This window comes from Leptosomus discolor, chromosome 1 (genome assembly GCF_034619465.1).
Source record: "Leptosomus discolor isolate bLepDis1 chromosome 1, bLepDis1.hap2, whole genome shotgun sequence".
In the NCBI taxonomy this organism is placed as follows: domain Eukaryota; kingdom Metazoa; phylum Chordata; class Aves; order Leptosomiformes; family Leptosomidae; genus Leptosomus; species Leptosomus discolor.
Window position 1 is genome coordinate 30,763,940 of NC_141391.1, and position 20,037 is coordinate 30,783,976.

General features: G+C 40.4%; 1 protein-coding gene across 1 annotated transcript in view; it reads right to left on the bottom strand.

Moving 5' to 3' along the window:
• The window catches only part of FNDC3A (fibronectin type III domain containing 3A), a 120,395-nt gene that overhangs the window by 19,655 nt on the left and 80,703 nt on the right, over positions 1-20,037 (bottom strand). The window contains exons 8-14 of the mRNA XM_086476499.1: positions 12,736-12,893; positions 11,502-11,561; positions 10,390-10,528; positions 9,710-9,763; positions 8,957-9,081; positions 4,666-4,840; positions 3,932-4,018 (exon numbers count right to left, since the gene is read on the bottom strand). Of these exons, the coding sequence (XP_086332625.1) occupies positions 3,932-4,018; positions 4,666-4,840; positions 8,957-9,081; positions 9,710-9,763; positions 10,390-10,528; positions 11,502-11,561; positions 12,736-12,893 (798 nt within the window). The remainder of the gene's footprint in view (positions 1-3,931; positions 4,019-4,665; positions 4,841-8,956; positions 9,082-9,709; positions 9,764-10,389; positions 10,529-11,501; positions 11,562-12,735; positions 12,894-20,037) is intronic.

Below are 20,037 nucleotides of genomic sequence, written 5' to 3' on the forward strand. Positions count from 1 at the left end.
ATGATGGTTAGAGGGTTGAAGAACCTGACACAGGAAGAAAGATTGAAGAACTTGGGTTTATTCTGCCTAAGAAAAAAGATTTTTCACTAGGAGGGATCTAATCACAGCCTCCTTCCAATACCAACAAGGTAATCACAGAAGAGATGAAGATGCTGTCTTCACAAGGATCTGTGATGACAGGATAAGAGACAGTGGGCACGAAGTGTGCTAAGGAAAATTCTAGCTGGATATAAGAAAAGAAACTAATCACCATGAGAACAGGCTGCCCAGAGCAGTGGTCCAGTCTCTCTTGCTGGAAATACTGAAGTCTCAGCTCAACAGGGCCAGGACAGGGTTGAATAGCCTAACCTAAGGCCCTACTTTCTACACAAGTTTGACACAGATGATCCTCAAAAGTCTCTTCCAACCTAGACTCTTCTATGATTCTAGGAAAACAAGTCGCTGCTATTCTTTACTTTCTAGCTATGTCTGCAGTTAGTTTACTACATATTCCCATTTGTTCCTAGCAAAAAACCTAAACATTTTAAAAAAAGACTTTTTGGCTTTTATATATTTTTTTAAAAATGAGCAGAATCGAAACGACAGCAGTAATGTTAATACAGACTGAGAAAAGGAAATGTGAGGTAACACGCCTCTGAGACACTGAGTCTCCTGACACAGTTTACAAGATTAACAATCGTCTGGTTTTCTTTGTGCCCATACAAATGAAGTTAAACAGGCACAGTTAGCATTTACGTATTATAACAAGGTTTCCAATGGTTATTAGGCTTCTCTCAAAAGCCTTAAGGAATATTAACTATTAATGAAGTCTTTCCCCCGTATAATAAAACCTGATTAACACAACATTTGTTTCTCCTTTATGCCCTGTGAATGAGTGAACAGAGACTTCTGTTTACCGTTTTGTTAAGAAAAATAGGGTATAAACATTGATTTTTTTTTTTTAAAATTTTAATGAGAAACTTAGGATGTTTAAGTTGAATATATATTTACTAGTAACACGCATGATTAACATGTAGGATTACCTTCAAAGGAAAACAATAAACAAGTCCTGAAAAAGCTAGTTTCAAGGTAATTAGCTGTTCTTCAGTTTAAGTTCATGTGTGGCCATAACAGTCTTAGCTTGGTACAGCCCTTGGAGTACACACTATATATTTTAAATTATTTAAATATTAAGTTACGTAAAAAACACCATGTACTGTAAGATTAATCCCCATCATAACCTTTTCTGCTTAAGAAAGTAATCATATGCAGAAGTGCAAAGTATCTGCTATCATTTGAAAAGGAGCACTTATATGTTTAGTGTTAACTCAAAACAAACCACCCAACCCCTAAACTACTACCCTTCATATTGCAAAGAGATGCTGTTCTTCAGCAGTTCCCAGTTCTTCCTTTTGAAATAGTATTTTAGGTGTATGCAAGACAATGGTTATTGACATTTTTTCCCTTGTAGACAGAGATGAGATTATTCTGACTCAGTTTCATACTGTGGGACCTGCCTTTAGCTTTGTTCCAAAAACCACAGAACTGTTCAAGAGTTCCGACCAACCCAGGCTGGATGAAACCTGAAAGATCATCTGATCCAACCTTTCAGGGAAAAATGAGCCTAGACAAGATTATCTAGCACCCTGTCCAGTTGCATCTTGAAAGCATCCAGTGATGGAAACTCCACCACATCCCTGGGGAGGTTGTTCCAGTGATTTATGGTTCTCAGTTGAAAAAATTATTTCTTATATGAAGGTGAAACCTCTCCCAGTGCAACCTGCACCTATTGCCCCTTGTCCTCTCCATGCGGCTCCTCGTGAAGAGTGAGCCTCCTTCCTCTTTGCAGTCATTCTTTAACTACTGTAAAACTGTGATGAGGTCCCCCTGAGCCTTCTCTTCTCCAGGGAGAAAAGACCCAATTTCTTTAATCTGTTCCTTTAGGCAGGTTCTCCAGCCCTTTGATCATCTTCATGGCTCTCCTTTGGACTCTCTCCAGTCTGTTTGTCTCTTTTGAATTATGGGGATCAGAACTGGACACAGTACTCCAGGTGCAGCCTTGAGGAGAGCTGAATATAGTGGGATGATCACATCTTTTATCTCTGCTAGTAATGCTCCTGTGGATGCAGCCCAGGATCCAATCTGCCTTTGTTGCCGCAGTGCTGCACTGCTCACAGTTGCTTTGTCCACTGGGACCCCCAGGTCCCTTTCAGCAAGGCTGCTCCTAGCCTATACTGGGCTCCTTGGGCAGGCTGACCCAGGCACAGGACTTTGCACCTGTCTTTGTTAAACTTCATACCGCTCTTGCTAGCCCACTCTTCTAGCCTGTCCAGGTCTCTCTGTAAGATGACTCTCCCTTCCGATGTGTTCATCTTGCCACTTGGTTTGATGTCACCAGCAAACTTGGTGAGGGTGCTTTCAATCCCATTGTCCAGATCATTTGTGAAGATAAACAGCGTAGGGGGCCATATCAATCCCTAAGGAAACCTACTTCTGACAGGCTGCCAGCCTGAGTAAAAACTATTGATCACCACCCTCTGAGTGTGGTCTGTTGGCCAGTTTTCTACTCATCTCAGTTTGTATCTTGCCAGTTTGTCCAGGAGAAGGCTATGGGAAATAGTGTTGAATGCTTTGCTGAAGTCCACTGCTCTCCCCAGGCCAAATGAAATTGTTACTTTGATGTAGAAGGTGATCAGGCACGATTTGCCTTTGGTGTAGGTTCTTCCCAATCACCTGTTTCATTTGGCTTGTAACAGTTTCTAGGAGGACTCTTTCATAGTTTCCCAGGGACTGAAGTAAGTCTAATGGGCTACTTATAGTTCCCTGGGTCTTCTTTCAGGCCCTTCTTGTAGATGGGTATGGCATCCGCCCCCTTCCAGTTGTCAGGGATATCCCCTGATCTCCATCACTTTTCAAACATTACAGATAGTGGCCTCGCAACAATGTCAGCCACTTCTCGTAACATCCTGGAGAGGATTCTCTCCTAGTCCATAGATTGAAGTGGTTTGAGCCCAAGAGGCCACAGCCTAGCCCTTCCTCCACCACTGGTGGGTCAACACATGCCTTGTCACAGCTACTTGACCCTATGACCTGGGGTCCAGCGATGCTGGTAAAGACAGAGGCAAAGAAGGTATTGAGAACCTCTGCCTTATGGGCATTATGACTAACTCGCTTCCCTGTTCTGTTTAGCAATGGGCCTGTGCATGTCTTCCCTGTGCTTCCGCTTGCTGTTCACGTATCTGAAGAATCCTTTCTTGTTCTTGACATCTTTGACCAATTTCAGTTCTAGCTGATCCTCAGCCTTCCCAACTGCATGTCTGCATGTGCTAGCCAGGTTCTTGTAGTCCTCAATGGCTATTTGGCCACCTTTCCATAGCTGATATGCTTATTTTTTGCTTTTAACCACACTCAAAAGCTCATTGTTAAGCCACTGTTAAGCCAGACTTCACCCTGAGCTAACAAGTTCAGCCCTCAAGGCTTACTAGAATGGGGTCAGAACAATGTTAGTACGAACGAATGACTTACTGATTTGGGCTCAACACTATGCTAGCACTGAAAAATGTTTTTTTTGACCAAAGTTGCTCCTTACCCCAACACTTTCAGACGTATTTAGAGTCTATCAAAGAACCCCATAGCTATGCTAAGTAATATTACCCGTGTACATGCAACACAGAAGCCAAATAAAAAAACCTCAACTGTTAAGAATGTTGACTTACAACCCGGAATTTCAAGATACCTGCAACTGTGTTATGCCCTTGCAGAGGTTCTTATTCCTCCTACAGAGACGATTAATGAAGCAGGTGCCCAGCCAATAGTTTTAAGAGATTGAAATTGCAGGAAACTGGCATTAAATTTAATTTCCCTTAAAAAAGGCCCTCCCCACTTCTGAGTCAATCTCAAGCTACTCTGGTGCAACCCCCCCCCCCTTCCCCAATATATGAAAAACTCTTACCCTAAATTTATATTTTGTACTACGCCTCAAATTCTTCACTGTGTAGGTAAGATCGTCACCATCATATTTTGGCTTGAAACCATATCCCTGCAGAATTAAATAGTATTTAATGAAACACTGTATTTGCAGACCAGACCACGTAACATACTTCATACAAATAAATTACTGTTTCAGACTGTAATTGTTACGCTCCTCTGACAAAGGAATAAGTGCATCTTCTTTGTGTAAACACAGGATTTTATTTTTTTTTTTGGAGATGGAGAAATTAATTAACTATTCTCCAATCAGAAGAGGAGAAAAGAACAGTAAAGGAAAACATACATACTGTCAACAGAAATTAAACCTAACACTTTCGAAGGGTAGAATAGGACTCATTTTAAAACAAAGGCGGTTAGGCTGAAATGACATCTTGAGGGACCACATTTCGTGATGCAATTGCTTTGATCCAGCCCTTACAAAGTTTAACTTTCACATGCAAATTCACAAAGCTAAAAGTAATCTAGAAGTCTTTGCTTGGGGCTTAATAACACTAATAATGATTACTGTCACAATAAAAAGGAGAAAGCTATGTGGCTTGGTCACAGCAATGACAAGTCACTACCTTAATTTCAGAAAATACAGTTCCTTATATAATATTCTAGCAACAGTAATCATTGTTACACTTAACACAACAATGTATCCAACACACACATTATAGTTTCTTTTCTTATTGAGAATAAATATTCTAAACTTACTGAGTTCTCATCCTCCATCTCTAATATATACGAGATTCCTTCATCTGATGGTGTTCCTGAGGGTTTTGTCCACTGTAGGGATAACCAAGTAACTCCAGCATTAATCAGCAAAGGACTTGCTGGTGTGGTTGGAGCAGTGCCTGAGGTATGATACAGGACTTCTTCACTAAAACCACTGTTTAAAACAGACAGTATGTAAACTAACTAGACACAACAGTTAATATCTAGAAAAACATAATTCTTACTAAACGCAGCTATTGATAGTTTCTTGGACATGTGCACAACAGGAAATTGCAAGCTGGTACGTGCAGATGACTTAACTTGCCCATGAGACTGTCAGTAACAAAACAGCTGAACAAGGTTAACATGTTCATAATTGAAAGATTCCTTTGTATGATGTAATTACAATGTTTTGCTAACCAACATGTTTTGCTTTTTCATATTAAGTCATTATGCTAAAACAGCAGAGTTCTATATGCAATAATGCACTAATACCACAGTGTCTTTCCTATTCAAAATGAAAACATGAAGACATAAAAGCATATACGGGAAGACCTCAAAAAAATTTTGCTTCCCAAACAGCAATTATGTGCTTCAAGTATATTGTGAAGTATTAGTTTCTCTAGTGATTCAGAAAATAATAGAAGAATAGCCTCATTCAATGTTAAGTTACTTTAAGAGTTGCCAATATGAAAGTCTTATTGCAGAACAAATGAAATACAGTGTACACCAGTGAATCTCCTAATATAACCGTTAACCTTATCTGATGACGCTTAGATATGCCTTGAAGTGAAAATACAAGTAAGTTACATAAAAAGACCTACTGTGAAAGAGAGGGGTGCAAAAGTCAGCGAACGGGTACTATGCCTGCACAGACGGTCTGACATGTATCCAGCTAAACTAGAAAAACCCCACCTCTTCTCAGCTGGCATTTGCTGCTTCTGCATCAAATCTGAAGAAACATTTACAGGCTTAAGAACTAGTCTATTTTTTTTCAACCATACGGAACTAACATCAAAGATGTAATTTTAAGCTAAAAGCTAGGCATTACCTAAGTGAGCATCAGGAAGCCCTGAAAACAAAATTCTCCATATGGCTTCAACAACAGCAGCAGTCAAAAATCTCGTGTGTCAGAACCTGACTTTCCCGAAAAATCTCAATATAAAGATACCTTGACTTCACTTTCTCTCTTACACAACGTACATTATTATAATGCACAAGTTGTAAATGTTGGTCTGCTCCAAAGTCATTAAAAATAATAATAAAGTCTTACAGACAACACATTATCAAAAGTGTCGACAGCATCCAAAGCAGACAGTCCATGCAGACAAGAAGTGAAAAAGCGCAAAACAAGAGCAAACTTTTTACATATGGGAGGAATAGTGATTCTTCTTGCAAAAATTCACAAGCAAGTAAATCTCTGAAAGAAATATGATGTGATACACACAATATATCTAATAAAAAAAGTCAGCATTATATAGATAAGCTAGAGAAAGCATGAAGAGAGGCTAGATAAATACTAAGCCTATGCCTATTCATGACAAACTATTGAAGGAGACACCTTACAAGCAGATATAAGGTAAAAAACCGCACACCTCAAAAAGATTTAATCTCTTTACTGTATTGAACCACTCCAAAATACACTGAAATAAACTAAGAGTTCCAGCGATAACCACATTTGAATGACTCTTAAACAATTCACTTCAAAGTACAATAATGCTATCTAGCTTTTAAATAGATTTTATTTTTCCAGTTTCCTTTAACCATTGTTTCATATGCAGTTAGAATAAAATTTAAAAATATGGAGTAACTCAAAGATAAAATATCTGTTCTTGTTGGTAAAATCATTTAGACATAATTCTGTCTCCAGATGCCTAAGGTTCTTCATAAGGAATAATCAGGTACTCTTACCCTAATAAATATTATTTCATGAGACTTCTTAATTATATAATACCATAAAGATAATAAAGCGCATCTTTACAAGGCTATGAAATACTGATCTAAAAATCTATTTGGCATGATTAGCTTAAGAAGGGTACTTAACTGATCAGTGTCTTCTAGCAGTTTATGCTGCAGGAATCTGTAATATGTGCAGGTATTCCTAGAGGGTACATTTACACTCAGACCTAACAGGGGAACAGGAGAAGAGCCTGAGCTCTGCTTAACTGCCAGCTCACTCCCTCTCTTTATTTTTTTTGAACATTTCCAACTAAATCTCATCAAGACAAAGTCCAGGAGAACAATCCATTTCAGAAATATCATCCAGAAGGTAGTAATAATAAAGACTGTGTCGGAGCACACCAAAAGTCATTCTATCCACTATGGCATCCTCTGACAGTGGCCCAAAGCAGGCACCCAAGGAAAGACATAGGAACAGGCACTATATGCGACACATTCCTTGAGTACTCTCCAAAGCCTCCCAACACGTGCCTCAGATCTCCTGAGCCAGCTGTAGTTTTCACATACTTAATAGCCTGCAGAAGATTTCTTCTGCCCAGCGTGAACTACAACCCCAGGTCTGTCTCCCTGTTCTTCGCGCTGTCCTTCAACACTGTCCAAGCAGGCGTTGTTCCCTCAAGCACCTCCTTCCGCCAGCTGAAGCACAAGCAACACACATCCTCTATTTCACGCTATAAAAACACGACTCTGGTGAGCTGCAGCATGATGTTCACCATATTTCAAACACTGAATTAAAAACCCAAATGCTAAATAGCAATTTTAAGCTGATGGCTAGAGAAGCCCTGTTTTAATGACACATAGGACCTCAAGGTCCAAGTGCTGCTACGTAGTGCAGACATTGGCAGTTTGCACTAGAGATGATGAGCCCTGGTAGTGTGACTATTAGCCAGGTTTATTTGCTTTGCCTGAAGACTAAGAAGCAGTCCCAAGAACTAATGTACCCACTACTGCAAGCATAACTTGAGAAACCAGTAATTTTGGGGTGATGTTTTTTGGGTTTTTTTTTTGTTTGTTTGTTGTTGGGTTTTTTTTTTTTTTACGTTCTTACTTATATTCTCCACTGAAGTCAGATGTCATTTATTCAAAAGTTCAAAACAAAGTTTGGTGCTCTGTAACTTTTGAAAAGTAGCAATTAAAAGTAAGAGTCACATATCCTAAGCATTCATAAGCAGCTCTAGAACTTCAAAAGAATTTAGGGTTACAGTAATGTCATATTCTGTCTATTTCCCAGGGTAACGGGAGACTGAGATACCTTAGATAAAGGGACCTATCTGAGTAACAGGACATGGCAAAGAGCACAATACAGACACACCTCCAAGTGGCAGTGGCGGTTCTGCCAGACTTACTTCCTGCTCCAGCAGAGTTAATGACACCTCTTTATACTGTCATCACTAAAACTCTAAACTTAAGGAGGGCTGATAAGCCCTGGAAAATTGCGACACCAGTTTGAGGAACCACCTTAGACCTAGCACCACGTCAAACCTGGAACCAAGAGCAGCAGATAGCATGGTAGGAGGTACCCTCTGGTCAGCACAGCAGCAGCAGTTAAACTATTAAATTCTGGCCCTTTGGTTGAGTCACTTCTCTTTTAGCATGATCCCCAGAATGTTAGTAGATGTCAAGTACAGTGAATGTGTGAGTCTCTACAACGCAGTGCTTAGCCAAAAAAACCTATTACAAGTACCAGCAGTAGGAAACACGTGCAAGGCAGCAACTTCAGTGGTGAGCGCAGGTCTATGAAGACTGAAGGTAAAAACCAGCACAGTCTGAGCTGATTTCACATGAGAGCAGCCAGGCTGTCTGTGCCATGCTCATGCTCCCCATTCTAGGGGCATCATGTACAAATACCCAAGCAGGCTGTTCACAAAATGAGGCTAAGTCTGGCAGAAGTAGCTGTACTACCTGCTTCTAAGAGGGGCTGAGATTTGTAGCATTTATATGCTAAGTATGCACATATGTAGTGGTTGTAGCATGGAGCTATACTATGCCTGGACAAAACGTGTTATGCTGGGAATCATAGAATAGCTGAGGTTGGAAGGGATCTCTGGAGGTCACCTTGTCTAACCTCCCCAGCCCAAGCAGGGTTAAGTGGTTCACAGTACAGAGCTAATCTTACAAACCAATACAAACCAAATAATTCAGTCACATATCATGAATTAACTATACAGTTGGACTAGATGATCATTGTAGGTCCATTCCAACTGAACTATTCTATTTCAACCCAGTTGGACCACAGACTTGTTTCTTTAAATGCCATCATATATTTTTCCTAAACAAACACACACATGCATGTACACATATTCCGTATTTATGTGTATAATAGTATATTTACCTCATTCCCATGTCATTTTTGGCTGCTAGCCTAAAGGTGTACCCCATTGCTGGTGATAGTTTGGTAATCCTATACTGCTTCTGTTGTCCATAGTAACACTGGCAAAACTCTCCATTTCCTTTTCCCTAAAAAGGAGCAAGTTAATCACATTATTCACCCTATTATATATGCACCCATCAATTAAAGTAACACACAAATGTGAAGTAAACTCCTTTTTTGACATGAAACATAACTGAAGAATCTCCTGTATAGTGAGGCAGTGGTATACGAAACATTGTGTATAAATATTGAATTAGAAGGTTTTTTTCCTTCCTTTACATTTCCCAGCTTTACAGGGTAGGAAGGAAAAAGCTATGAAGCTTCTGCAGCTTGGCCATCTCACGACAGCTGTCCAGGTAGGGACTGCAAGATGCTTGTGGGGGGACAGTAGATCCAGTCCCTTTGTACAAAAGAAAGAACGTTATAGGAAAATGATCCTTCAGTGTCAACTCTTGAAAGAAGTATTGGACTACAAGTGGAAAAGCCACTGTTAAAGAGTGGCAGAATCATGTAATTAAGGACCTATTATTTTATATTCCCCGACAAAAAATTTGGGCAATAAACATATTTCCATCATTGCTTCAGGAATTATATATTTTTTCACATGCCTCTTGACAGAAGTCATAATTTTCACACAATTTGATGTGCACAGTCACATACAACTACTTTTTAAAAAACTACAAAATTAAAAATACAATAGAGTAACTTGCTTACTTCATCCCATTCTAAAAGGTAACTGTGGATTTTAGAACCATTATCACAAGATGCCTGCAACAGGAAAAGAAGAAAATTAGAGCTCTAACTGGGTACAAGACCACTTAAGGAAAAAATGCTTGTACAGGTCAAACCACGACAAGACCAGTGGAGGGCTCCCACTGCTCCCCTTATATGATTGCTTCACTTGCCAAGACAGTCCTGGTTCAGTCTCCATCCAGTGAATGCTTGTATCATGTTTACGGTTTTGTTTTTCAATTTAGACCTTGAAGAAGTATTCTGGCAGCAGCGTAAAATGCTACAGTATTTTTCTGAGCAGCTAGACTGCAGGTCTGCTCAAATCTCACTCTTTCCAGACCACTTAATTTGCTTTGCACAAACAAGCCTATGTTCAACAACAGAGAAAGGAACTGGTTCCACAGTAGGGTAGGGGACTGGAACTGCACCACTGTGTCTCATTTGAACTCAGTTAACTGTATCTACCAAGGCTCCTTGCTTTTCTGGGAATCCTTCTCTTTTTACTGAAGTCCAGTACATGTATTTCCAGTCACAGAATTGCAACTGAAATTAGTATGTTTGGCAAAAATTTTCCATTTCAATAAACTGTCATTTTATCGACGAATCCAAAACAATTCTGGAGTTCAAATTATTTATTTTAAAGGTTTTTAAACAAGTCTTACCTTCCACTGCAGTGTAAGAGAATTCTTGGTCCGATTAGTTATCCTGGGCAGATTTGGAGTATCAGGTTCACAACTTGTTGTGGTAAAACTCTCTGCTTCTGAAGGGCTCCCCTTTACACAGTTGCATTCTACTTGGACTCTGAAGTGGAAAAGAGCCAGTAAAATTTTGCTTCAAAATCTGAATATACAGTTTCCAAAGAAAAGTGAGTATTCGGAATGAAGTTACTGCCTTGCTACCTCATTATTAAAATATGACTGTTATACGTAACTGGTGGAAGCATCTTGGTCAATAGAAGTAACGCAAAAGAAAAAGAGTCCTTTACTTTGGATGTACATCATCACCATCAGTCAGCTATACTCTCACAGTTACACTGTAAATCTGTCTGTTATTTGCTGTACTTTGGTTGGGAAATAATGGTAATATCTTGCAAGGTTATTATCTGTTGTAGACATATTGATATTATGAATAATTCTTCTTCTGCAAGTGCTTTTGTCAGGTGAGCACAAGGAAGCTGCTTATATTCTTTCAGAGTACCTTCTGCACTCCTTCAAGACCTTGCTGAGCCTGCCCAGCCTGTCCTTTCCTTTAGAAAAGGCTATGAAGAACGCAACTACATCTTTCCAATCCTATGCTATTTCTTCAGTAGGACATAGCGAAGCAGCAAATTCTGCTAGAAAGGTAGAATTACATTGAGCTAGAGGCCTATTTAGTAATGCATACGGGGTCAGATTCACTGGTCTGCAGGAGCAAGGTGAAAGCAGCGTAACCTGACCTTTGAGTGGCCAGTGCTGAGCATGTTCCTGTGCAAGGTACCTCCCTCTGCTGCTTCTGGGAAACAGAAAGGAAGCAGCATCTGTGCCTGGCTCAAAGGACAGAAAAACGTCATTGTTCCAGCCTGACATGAGAAGTAAAGAGCCTGGATGTTGGATGAGGGCGCAACAATTTTCTGTTTTCGAAAATGGTCTGAGTGGTCAGGTAAGTCAAAAATGTTGATTTGTGACTCGGAGGACAGTGAGTTGTGATAAAGAATCTCTGTAGACTCATGCAAATACACGGATCCAATGAAATTTTGAAAACATTTCCACTGAATTTAATGACTAGAGATACTCACTTTGCATGGTAATCAGTTGCTGGCCTGAGATCGTTTACAGTAACCTTATTTTCTTCTCCACTGGAAAGAGATAAGATTTGGTTTAAGAGACTGTTTCAGAATCTCATACACTTGTAAAAACACATACATCATCTAACCCATCCACCTAACACACCTTCTAAGAAATGTATTTGCTAACAGTTTGTTTCTGTTGCTAAATATAGTAAAATGAAAATGCATTTATCTTTGAATTTTAGGGGCTTCTCGTGTTTGCCCTGGTGGTTTGGTTTTTGGTTTTTTTTGGTGTGTTTTTTCAAGAATAATTATTTTCCTCTTTACTCAGTAAGATCAGCTGCACATATACACATGCATTTTATTACACAAAAACCATCAAAGTACTGAGGCCTTTAGAAGCTCAGTTCAGCCTTGCAAAAATGATTATCTGAAACTGTAAATGACTGCATATACCTAACTTGTTAGAGCCCAGAAAACAGAAAAGGCACCTCAGTGACATCTATTAGTCTGCTTTTACTAACATCAGCTTATGTTAGCAAAGCTCTTTTCTTTTCCTCTAAGCTTCTAGTTCAGGGCCATCCAACTTGTGATTCACCTAAGAAATCCATGGAAGGTGACTAAGAGAAACTAGCTAAATACAAAGATTTATAATTATTGGAGAGCTCTACACACTTAATGGTATATTTTCTATTATATTTCTCCAAGTTGGAAAAAAGAAAAAAAAAGAAAAAAAAAAAAAGAAAACCATTGTATTAGGAATGAAACAACTGAAGAGTTTTGTTTGGTTTGCTCCTGCTAGAGTTGTGTTCTGTGTGAATCTATTTTATTTCTTATCATAAGCCTGTCTCTTACCAAGAGCATTTTATTGAAGGGAGGGATAACCTTACTGGGAACAGAAGCACATGCTGAAGTAAATAACTACAAATACAATTCGTATTTCTCACTATTTGTATATCTCACTAATTGAGAACCCGTAGTTTCTAGTGCAGCTGGCTGAAATACAGCTAAGTGATACTAAAACATACTTCCAACATCTAAGAACAAAGTCTTTAAATTCTAATTGATGGTAGAGACTTCAGTAATAAGACAGAACCAATTCTACTGAAAAAAGTAGTTTGTTTCAAAAGAGAAGTTGCACAAAAATGCTACTCATATCTTTGGACAACAGGCAAATTCTTAATGAGGTTTTAAGTCACTATGTCAATGCAACAGCAATTAAATAAAAATAATAAACACCTACATGTATACAGTTTTGTACTTTCCATCTTTTCCAGTATTTGAAATCATGACTTCATAAGTATAAACATCTGGTACGTCATTATTGTCAGCGTCTTCTCTGGTATCACTGGATGGAGGGGACCACGTAAGCAGTGCTGTTCTTGCCTGAATGTCTGATACCTGTAGAAATAGAACTTTGAGACCTCTGCCATTTAAATGCTGTTGTATGTAAATGCTGATTTTCCATGTAGGACCAAATAAAAGAGAAGAAAATAATATAGCATTATCATATCAGAGTATTTATACTGATCTAATAGCTACTAATTAGTTTTTACAGATAAAATCAAGCTGGAAATCTAAGAAATGTCCTGAGAAAACTGCAATTCTAGGCCCAGCACTGAGAGAAAACAAACTTCTAAGAAACAAATGCCACCTAGTGGACTACATAAAAATGACTGTATCATTTACGAAGCACAAGAGATGGCAAGCATATATTGTGTGTGCATCAGTTGTTTTATTAAATTACAATGTTTCAGACCTTTTTTTTATGCGACCAGCACTATGATTTTTTTTTTTTTTTAATACCTTCTTGCTGTCTCGGTTTTCATATGAAATATATAGAAACCCAGGAATTTCTCCAAAATGACTGGCATTACCGTAGCAGGTACGTAGAGAAACTCTGCTTTGGGCATTTAATTATGGCTGCGACAAGCAGACCCTCCCATTAGATTAGAACCTATTTGGTTAACTACCCCAGCAAACTGGTTTTCATCAGGATATTAACAGGGATACAACTGCCTGAGGCTCTAATCTAGTACTCTGCTAGCGAACAGAATATCACAACATATGACGTACTTTGAGCTTAGGCAAGTGCAGTGAAGGCATGCTCACAAGGTCCATGCACACATACACATACACACAAACACACACATATATATATATGGGCAATATCCTAAAGAATTCCTGTGGTGGTGCTTGCCTGCAGAGCCCACCTGTTGGAGAAACAACAGTTGGTGTGATAGAAATAGGAGCATAAAGAGTGTGTGCGAATGCACAAGCGTTTGCCCTAACACACTCATTGTGCTAGAGGCGGCCACCCTTGGGTGGATACCACGGTGATCAGGGAATTGCAAAGAAGTTTCTGAAATGAAGAAGGAATCAGCTTCAGAAGTATAAAAGCAGCAGGAAAATTCACACCAGGGATAAGACACGGCGGAGTGGAACAAAGCAATGATCAAAACCTGGCCTGACAGCGCAAGAAACTGCCCTGCCACCATTGCTGCCTCTGCCCAGGCCTGATGGAAGCCGTGAGCAGCCGCACCCCAGCTGGTGCGACAGCAGTTTGGGGTGCAGCAGGCAGGGGCCCACAGATCAGGTGGGCACATGTGACCTGGTGGAGAGCTTTCTCAAGGGCCCGTGGATTAGCAGATTGTAGGGAACAACGGATTTTAGGGAATAACACAGTTACATGCAAAGCTAAAGCACCCACATCTCCCAAAGGAGACATGCAGTTAGAGGCACCCACACTACAAGAAGGGGGGTTGCTGCTTGAAACCCACACATGCTGCAAGGGGCTGTTGATGCTCGTATTTCTGTAGGTGAGTGCACGAGTACTTGCATGTGATTACGAATTTTTAGGATCTGTTATAGAAGGAAGTCCAGAAATTTGTGGGTGTTTATTAATATTGCACGTGTCTGCTATTCTGGTTTATATGTTGCACCCACCTACTATTTCCAATCATTTCCTAAGAGAACTGAAAACACATTTTATTATATGAAATGACTAGTTTTACAATATGACTGTAATATATATCTACTTCGAGAGTAATTGCTTTTGGAAATCTATTACTAGAGTATCGGAATCAAAATGCTATCTTCACAACCGGTGCTCTTAAATTGCTATAATCTGAACTAAAAACCCAAATGGGCCAACTTCAAGAATGAAGCAGAAAGGAGATGACTTACTGGTAAGAGACAAACAGAAAGGAGGAAAAAAATCAAACAAGATGAGCCTCAGTGTCTTGGAAATAATGTCACTAAGCCCTTATATGCTGACAGGACTATACATCACATGCTGAAAAGGATAAAATGGTAGTAAGATTACCCACTGAAGTTCTTTGAAACATAATTCAAAGTTTGATAAGAGAAATTCCACTATAATCTTGATGCTGTCACAAACTACACTAACACTAACTACAACCACCTCAGTATAAGTCTAGCATTTCTGGAAGTCTTTGGAGTTGTGGGAAGCATCTGGGATAGTAAAAGTTCCCTCTCGGACAATCTTAATCCCTCCCTCCTGGGTTGCAGAAGGTGGCAGGGGATACTGAAGGAAAGAAGTGTAGGTTACTGGAGGACCTACTATGCTCTAGGACTACTAGGTCCAGTGTAAGATGATCTGTTCCTATGTTTAGCTACCTTAACAGCTGAAATTTTTTCCCTAATGCCCAGGCATTATCTCTATTACTACCAGCTAAGCCTTCCAGTCCTAACCACCATGGAGTTGAACATTAGGTCTTGTCTTCCTTGCTGCAGTTGTTTCTTATGTATTTGAAGGCTGTTAGCATTTGTGTCTCCCCTCACTTACCTAAATCTCTGATCACTCTCACTGTTCTGCTTATCTCCTGCTGTTTCATTACCTTAGTGCTTTGCCCAGAACTGCACATAACATCCCACCTCACACTTTAATAATGTCAAACTGCCTTATACACTTGACAGATATGTTTCTCTTCATACATCTTTGTCTATCTTCTTTTACGCTGGAGAAGTAATGCGGTTGGTATGAGTGAATGGTGGCGTTACAACCTACTGGAACATTAAAAGATTAGAGATTTCAACTCTTCAGTACAGACAGAGCAGGAAGAGTAGGAGGGAGATCAAAGACAACACTACAGACTACAAAGTAACAGACAACTCACAGGACTTTGACTAGTAAAATTAAACCCAGAGTATTAGCGGAAATTGTTACATACCAACAAACATCAACAGAGATCAGGGTGAAATGTTCTTTAAGTGCCGGGCTGAAAAATTGTTATCCCGAGTTACTCTCCTAGGGTAACGTTTGCTGGTCCACTGTGAGATGTGAAGGACAAGGCTTGCAGGTGTTTGATACAGAACAACAAAAGCAGAGGCTGGGCACTGTGCTTATCTTGTGCCGCACTGGACCTGATCAAAAGCAAGAGTTGAGCAACTTGCTCATCTTGGCACCTGGTGGTCTAGCTCAGAACAAGCCCAGTGATGCCTGGGGCAAGGGGGAGACCTCCTAGCCCGACTATACTTCAGGGAAGCTAAACAGAACACTTTTAATTGCCTCTGCACCGAACTTCTTTCTTCTTCCCCTGCTCTCCCCCCTGCACTTTGATTGACAACACAACAAGCCTTGTTAAGAGCCGACCAACACATGATAATTGACTCAGTCCCACCTCACCAAGAGTATAAATCTGGCATTTTAAATCCCTTATTTTGAGGGGAAGCTCCAAGTCAGGCACTGTTCTGTTATTTGTGGATGCGGAAGTTAAAACTGTAAAAAGTTATTTCCATCCTGCATTTGCAACGAGGCAGGAATTCGTATCCATCCTATGTAACCCTGTTGCTGGACTAGAAAATTTGAAACACACACTAAGGTCACTGGGCCTAGTAGATGGTGCCCAGTGAAACTGAGGGGTCTTCAATAAACCAGCTGGTCCTTAAACCACTGGTTCCCCATCAGTGATGCACACTCACTTTAAACGAAGGAGTTGCAAGAAGCCAAGCCTAAACTAGTAAGACCCGCTGAGGTGCACTGGGGAGTAAACTACTTATGGAACAAGTGTAAGAGACAGATACCTGAGGGCCTAGGAGAAGGGACAGACAGGCAAAAGAACAGAACAAGAGGTACAACACTGAACTCTTTGGAAGGCATAAATACTGGAAATAACTTCCAACCCTGCCCCTCATATACCTGAATCCCACTGAACTTGCTACCTTCTGCTTTTCCACAACCCCAGAGAATGGCAGTGGGGGACTGTGGGGTCCCCAGAAATATGTCTTGTGCGTGAGGGGTCAGCAACCAGACAAAAAGAATAGAGGCAATTGGAGTGCAACTGAGTAACATCAAGGTTTTTCTTCTGGATCTATACTATATACATGATGTTACGTATTTCCTAAGTTCTGGAGCTTTTCAGTAAATTCCCATACAGGTGTATAAATATTTTCAACCATTTTCAGTTGCTAAAAAAAAAAAAGCAACCCCAAAAATCACAGCTGCAAGCACTGACAAGACAGAATCAGAGAATGTAATTCAAGTCCTTTTCAACTTCTTTATAACACATGTGGTACTGCTTTTCAGATTTGACTTCCAGCTAAGAGAACAATTCTGAAACACAAGTCTAGGTTCAGCTATATTCTTCCTCACAAGACTATTAATAAGGGACAAAAGCAAACCATTAAAAGATTAAGAGTTGCCAAAATCAAGATTTCCTGTAAAAAACTTGTCTCTGTTGTGTACATGCACTACAAGTCTTAAGACTACATGAGCATACACTATTTTAACACAAAACTCCACATGATGCAAGTCTATGACAGTAATTACTAATTTCTTCACTATGAAGCAATCACTCGATATTGTCCTTTAACCTTGGTGTTCAATAATATCCCCACACTTGACTTTGTGAACGCTAGCCAGAGCTCTATTATGGAAAAGGATTACTAAAGTTTCAGACATTCCCATCAGTTCTCAAGCACAAAACACTAGCGTATTTTCAAAAAATCTCTGCAATAGGAGGAAAAAAGTATTTTTGAAGGGCAAAGATTAAGATCGGAAGAACCCACTACTATTAGGTGCCCTGAGACACTCAGGAGTGGCTTTTTCAGAAAACTTGGCATTACTTATTGCTTTCTGTGCTTATTCAAGCAGCTGCAATTCATTTCGGTTGCAGCTCTGAGCACTGTGTGCTTCTGCAAAGCAGAGTACAACACCTGAGTCAGGCCCTAGCACTGAGGAAGCTAAGAGGTAGGCATGCCTTCATTAGCAGCCCAGCTTGCAAAAGTGAATCTCCTCATTAACTATATTACACATGCCATTTGGGTCAAACAAAAGAGCAGTTTTAGCATGTACAAACTGGATTGCATTCACTGTGACACAAGGCACTTAACTGGCAGGTGAGGTGCATCACAAAAGCCTGCAAGCATACACAGAACATGGATGAACCACAAAACAGGATGCCCTCCCAAGGGATTTACATGCTATATAACCAACCCTCAAATTCCAAGTTTCTATTGCCTCTCCTTATCAAACACTCAGCCTTCTGCTCCATTCTTCATTTTGCTTTCGCTTTTTCACGTCCCCTTGTCTTCTGCTCGATTTGTTATTTGGTTAATGGACATGACAGCTGGTGAAGAGTGCTGAAATGCTGAGGACTCAGCATGGTGCAATCTGCAGAACCACTCCGACTTACATCTGGGTATAAAAAGTTCAAGACCTCCCTAGGTAGAAGGGTCATCTGGTAGCAATACTACGTTACCAACTTGACTTAACACTGCACATATGAAAAGATGGGGGATCCACATGGGGAAAAGTTTAAGAAAATGAGAACATGTTCATAAAAATACCTAATGGAAGTCTGGAGGCAACAAAACAGATGTGCCCCATACTGCACAGAACCAAGAGAGATGTGTGAATGAAAACACACCATGAAGCTCACCACCTGATTTAGATGTGCGTGCCTTGAACCTGGGTATTAAGACATGGGACAGCCCAGAACAGGTCACAGCCTTCAGCACTACTCTGGGCTTTCTGGAGCAGAATATGGTGCAATGGACACTGTACTGGACAGTACCTGTATGATCATCTGATCATATGACCACCACCACAGCCAGTATTCAGAACAGGGTATTGATGATCCGTCAAGAAGAGCATCATGACACAATCCCCACAGTGAGTGCTTTAAGCAAAACATTAATCAAAAACCTACAGGAATATTTCTGATGAGAACTACAAACAGAAGGTGTGAAAAAAACACAGTCTCCTGGTTCATTTTTGGGAGTGTGAGGAAAATGTTTCCTTACAGATACTGTGCGCGGGCTGCTTCTGATCTTGCAAGGTCTAAGCAGGTATCACAGCCTCCCTTTCTCTTAACACGTCACACTCCCCGAGGCTGCAACATCAGCTAGTCTTCCACCCACCCACTGCTCTGACAGTCCCTTGCCTTCACAAGGTATAAGCTTCTCCAAGTGCTGGAAGTTTGGCTTTTTGCCTTGTGTACACTGTCTAGTCTGTAGCAGACTACCACTGCCTAAGCCTGTCATGACTTCTGAGGTCTGCAAAGAGGTCACTTGTAGGCACACAGCTACATGCAATGACATTCAAGTAAGGGCATGGTGGGGAAGGGAAATAGCATGCTTGCCTAAAGGGCACAGACAGTTGAGTGTTGAGGGTGGAAGGAAGTGAAAGAAAACAAAGACAGTACTGGCGCTCCACTGCTTTTTCATGTGTCATTAGCAACATGGCAGAAGACATCACCTGTTGATCATACTTCTCATAGTCCCACTCTAACCACTCCAGCAAGCTCAGAACTGTCATTCCTCTTGGCAATGCAGACACTGATGACATCCTGACTTGGATGACATCCTGTATGCCCTGACCGCCGGCAGAGGACGGTGCATGCTTCTTCTGGAGAACTGGTCCCTGTATTTCCAGTCAGGACAGAAAGGATCATCCACATTCTCACAAAGTTAAGAAGGGCATAGCAGGCACTCATGATTTGAGGGCCGCTGAGAACGCTGCTGTCGGGCATGCCCTAGTGACAGCACTATCTTGCAGTAAGCTAACCTTGCAGCAAAATCTGTTTCTGCATCCATTCTGATGCAGTATGTGACTAAACTAGGCACATGCTCCCTTGTTGGGACAGACTGTCACGACTCAAGAGCCAAAAGGGGTCAAAGACACCAGTCCCTTTAGCTACACAGCCCTGATCCATGCCCAAAGCAGGCATGTGTTGTACACTGAATGGCAGAGACCATACAAAAAGAACAGTATGTTGCTGCGTTAAAAAAAAAACAAACCCAAAAGGCAATTGTAATCTTGAATACAATGGACCAGCATTAGTATGAAATCTTTCCTGCTTCACTTTGAGAACAGAACAGAATTCTTCTAAAAGTATTTTGATGCATGTTGCCTAGAATATATATGTGTGTGTGTGTGTGTACATATTATATTTATATATATATATATATTAATAGCAAATGACTCCCTTAAATTCTTTCTGGCATCATCCTGCAGCAAGCCTGGAGCCTTCAGATGCACTGCATAAGTATCTATTGCTTGAACTAACAGAGCCAACATCTG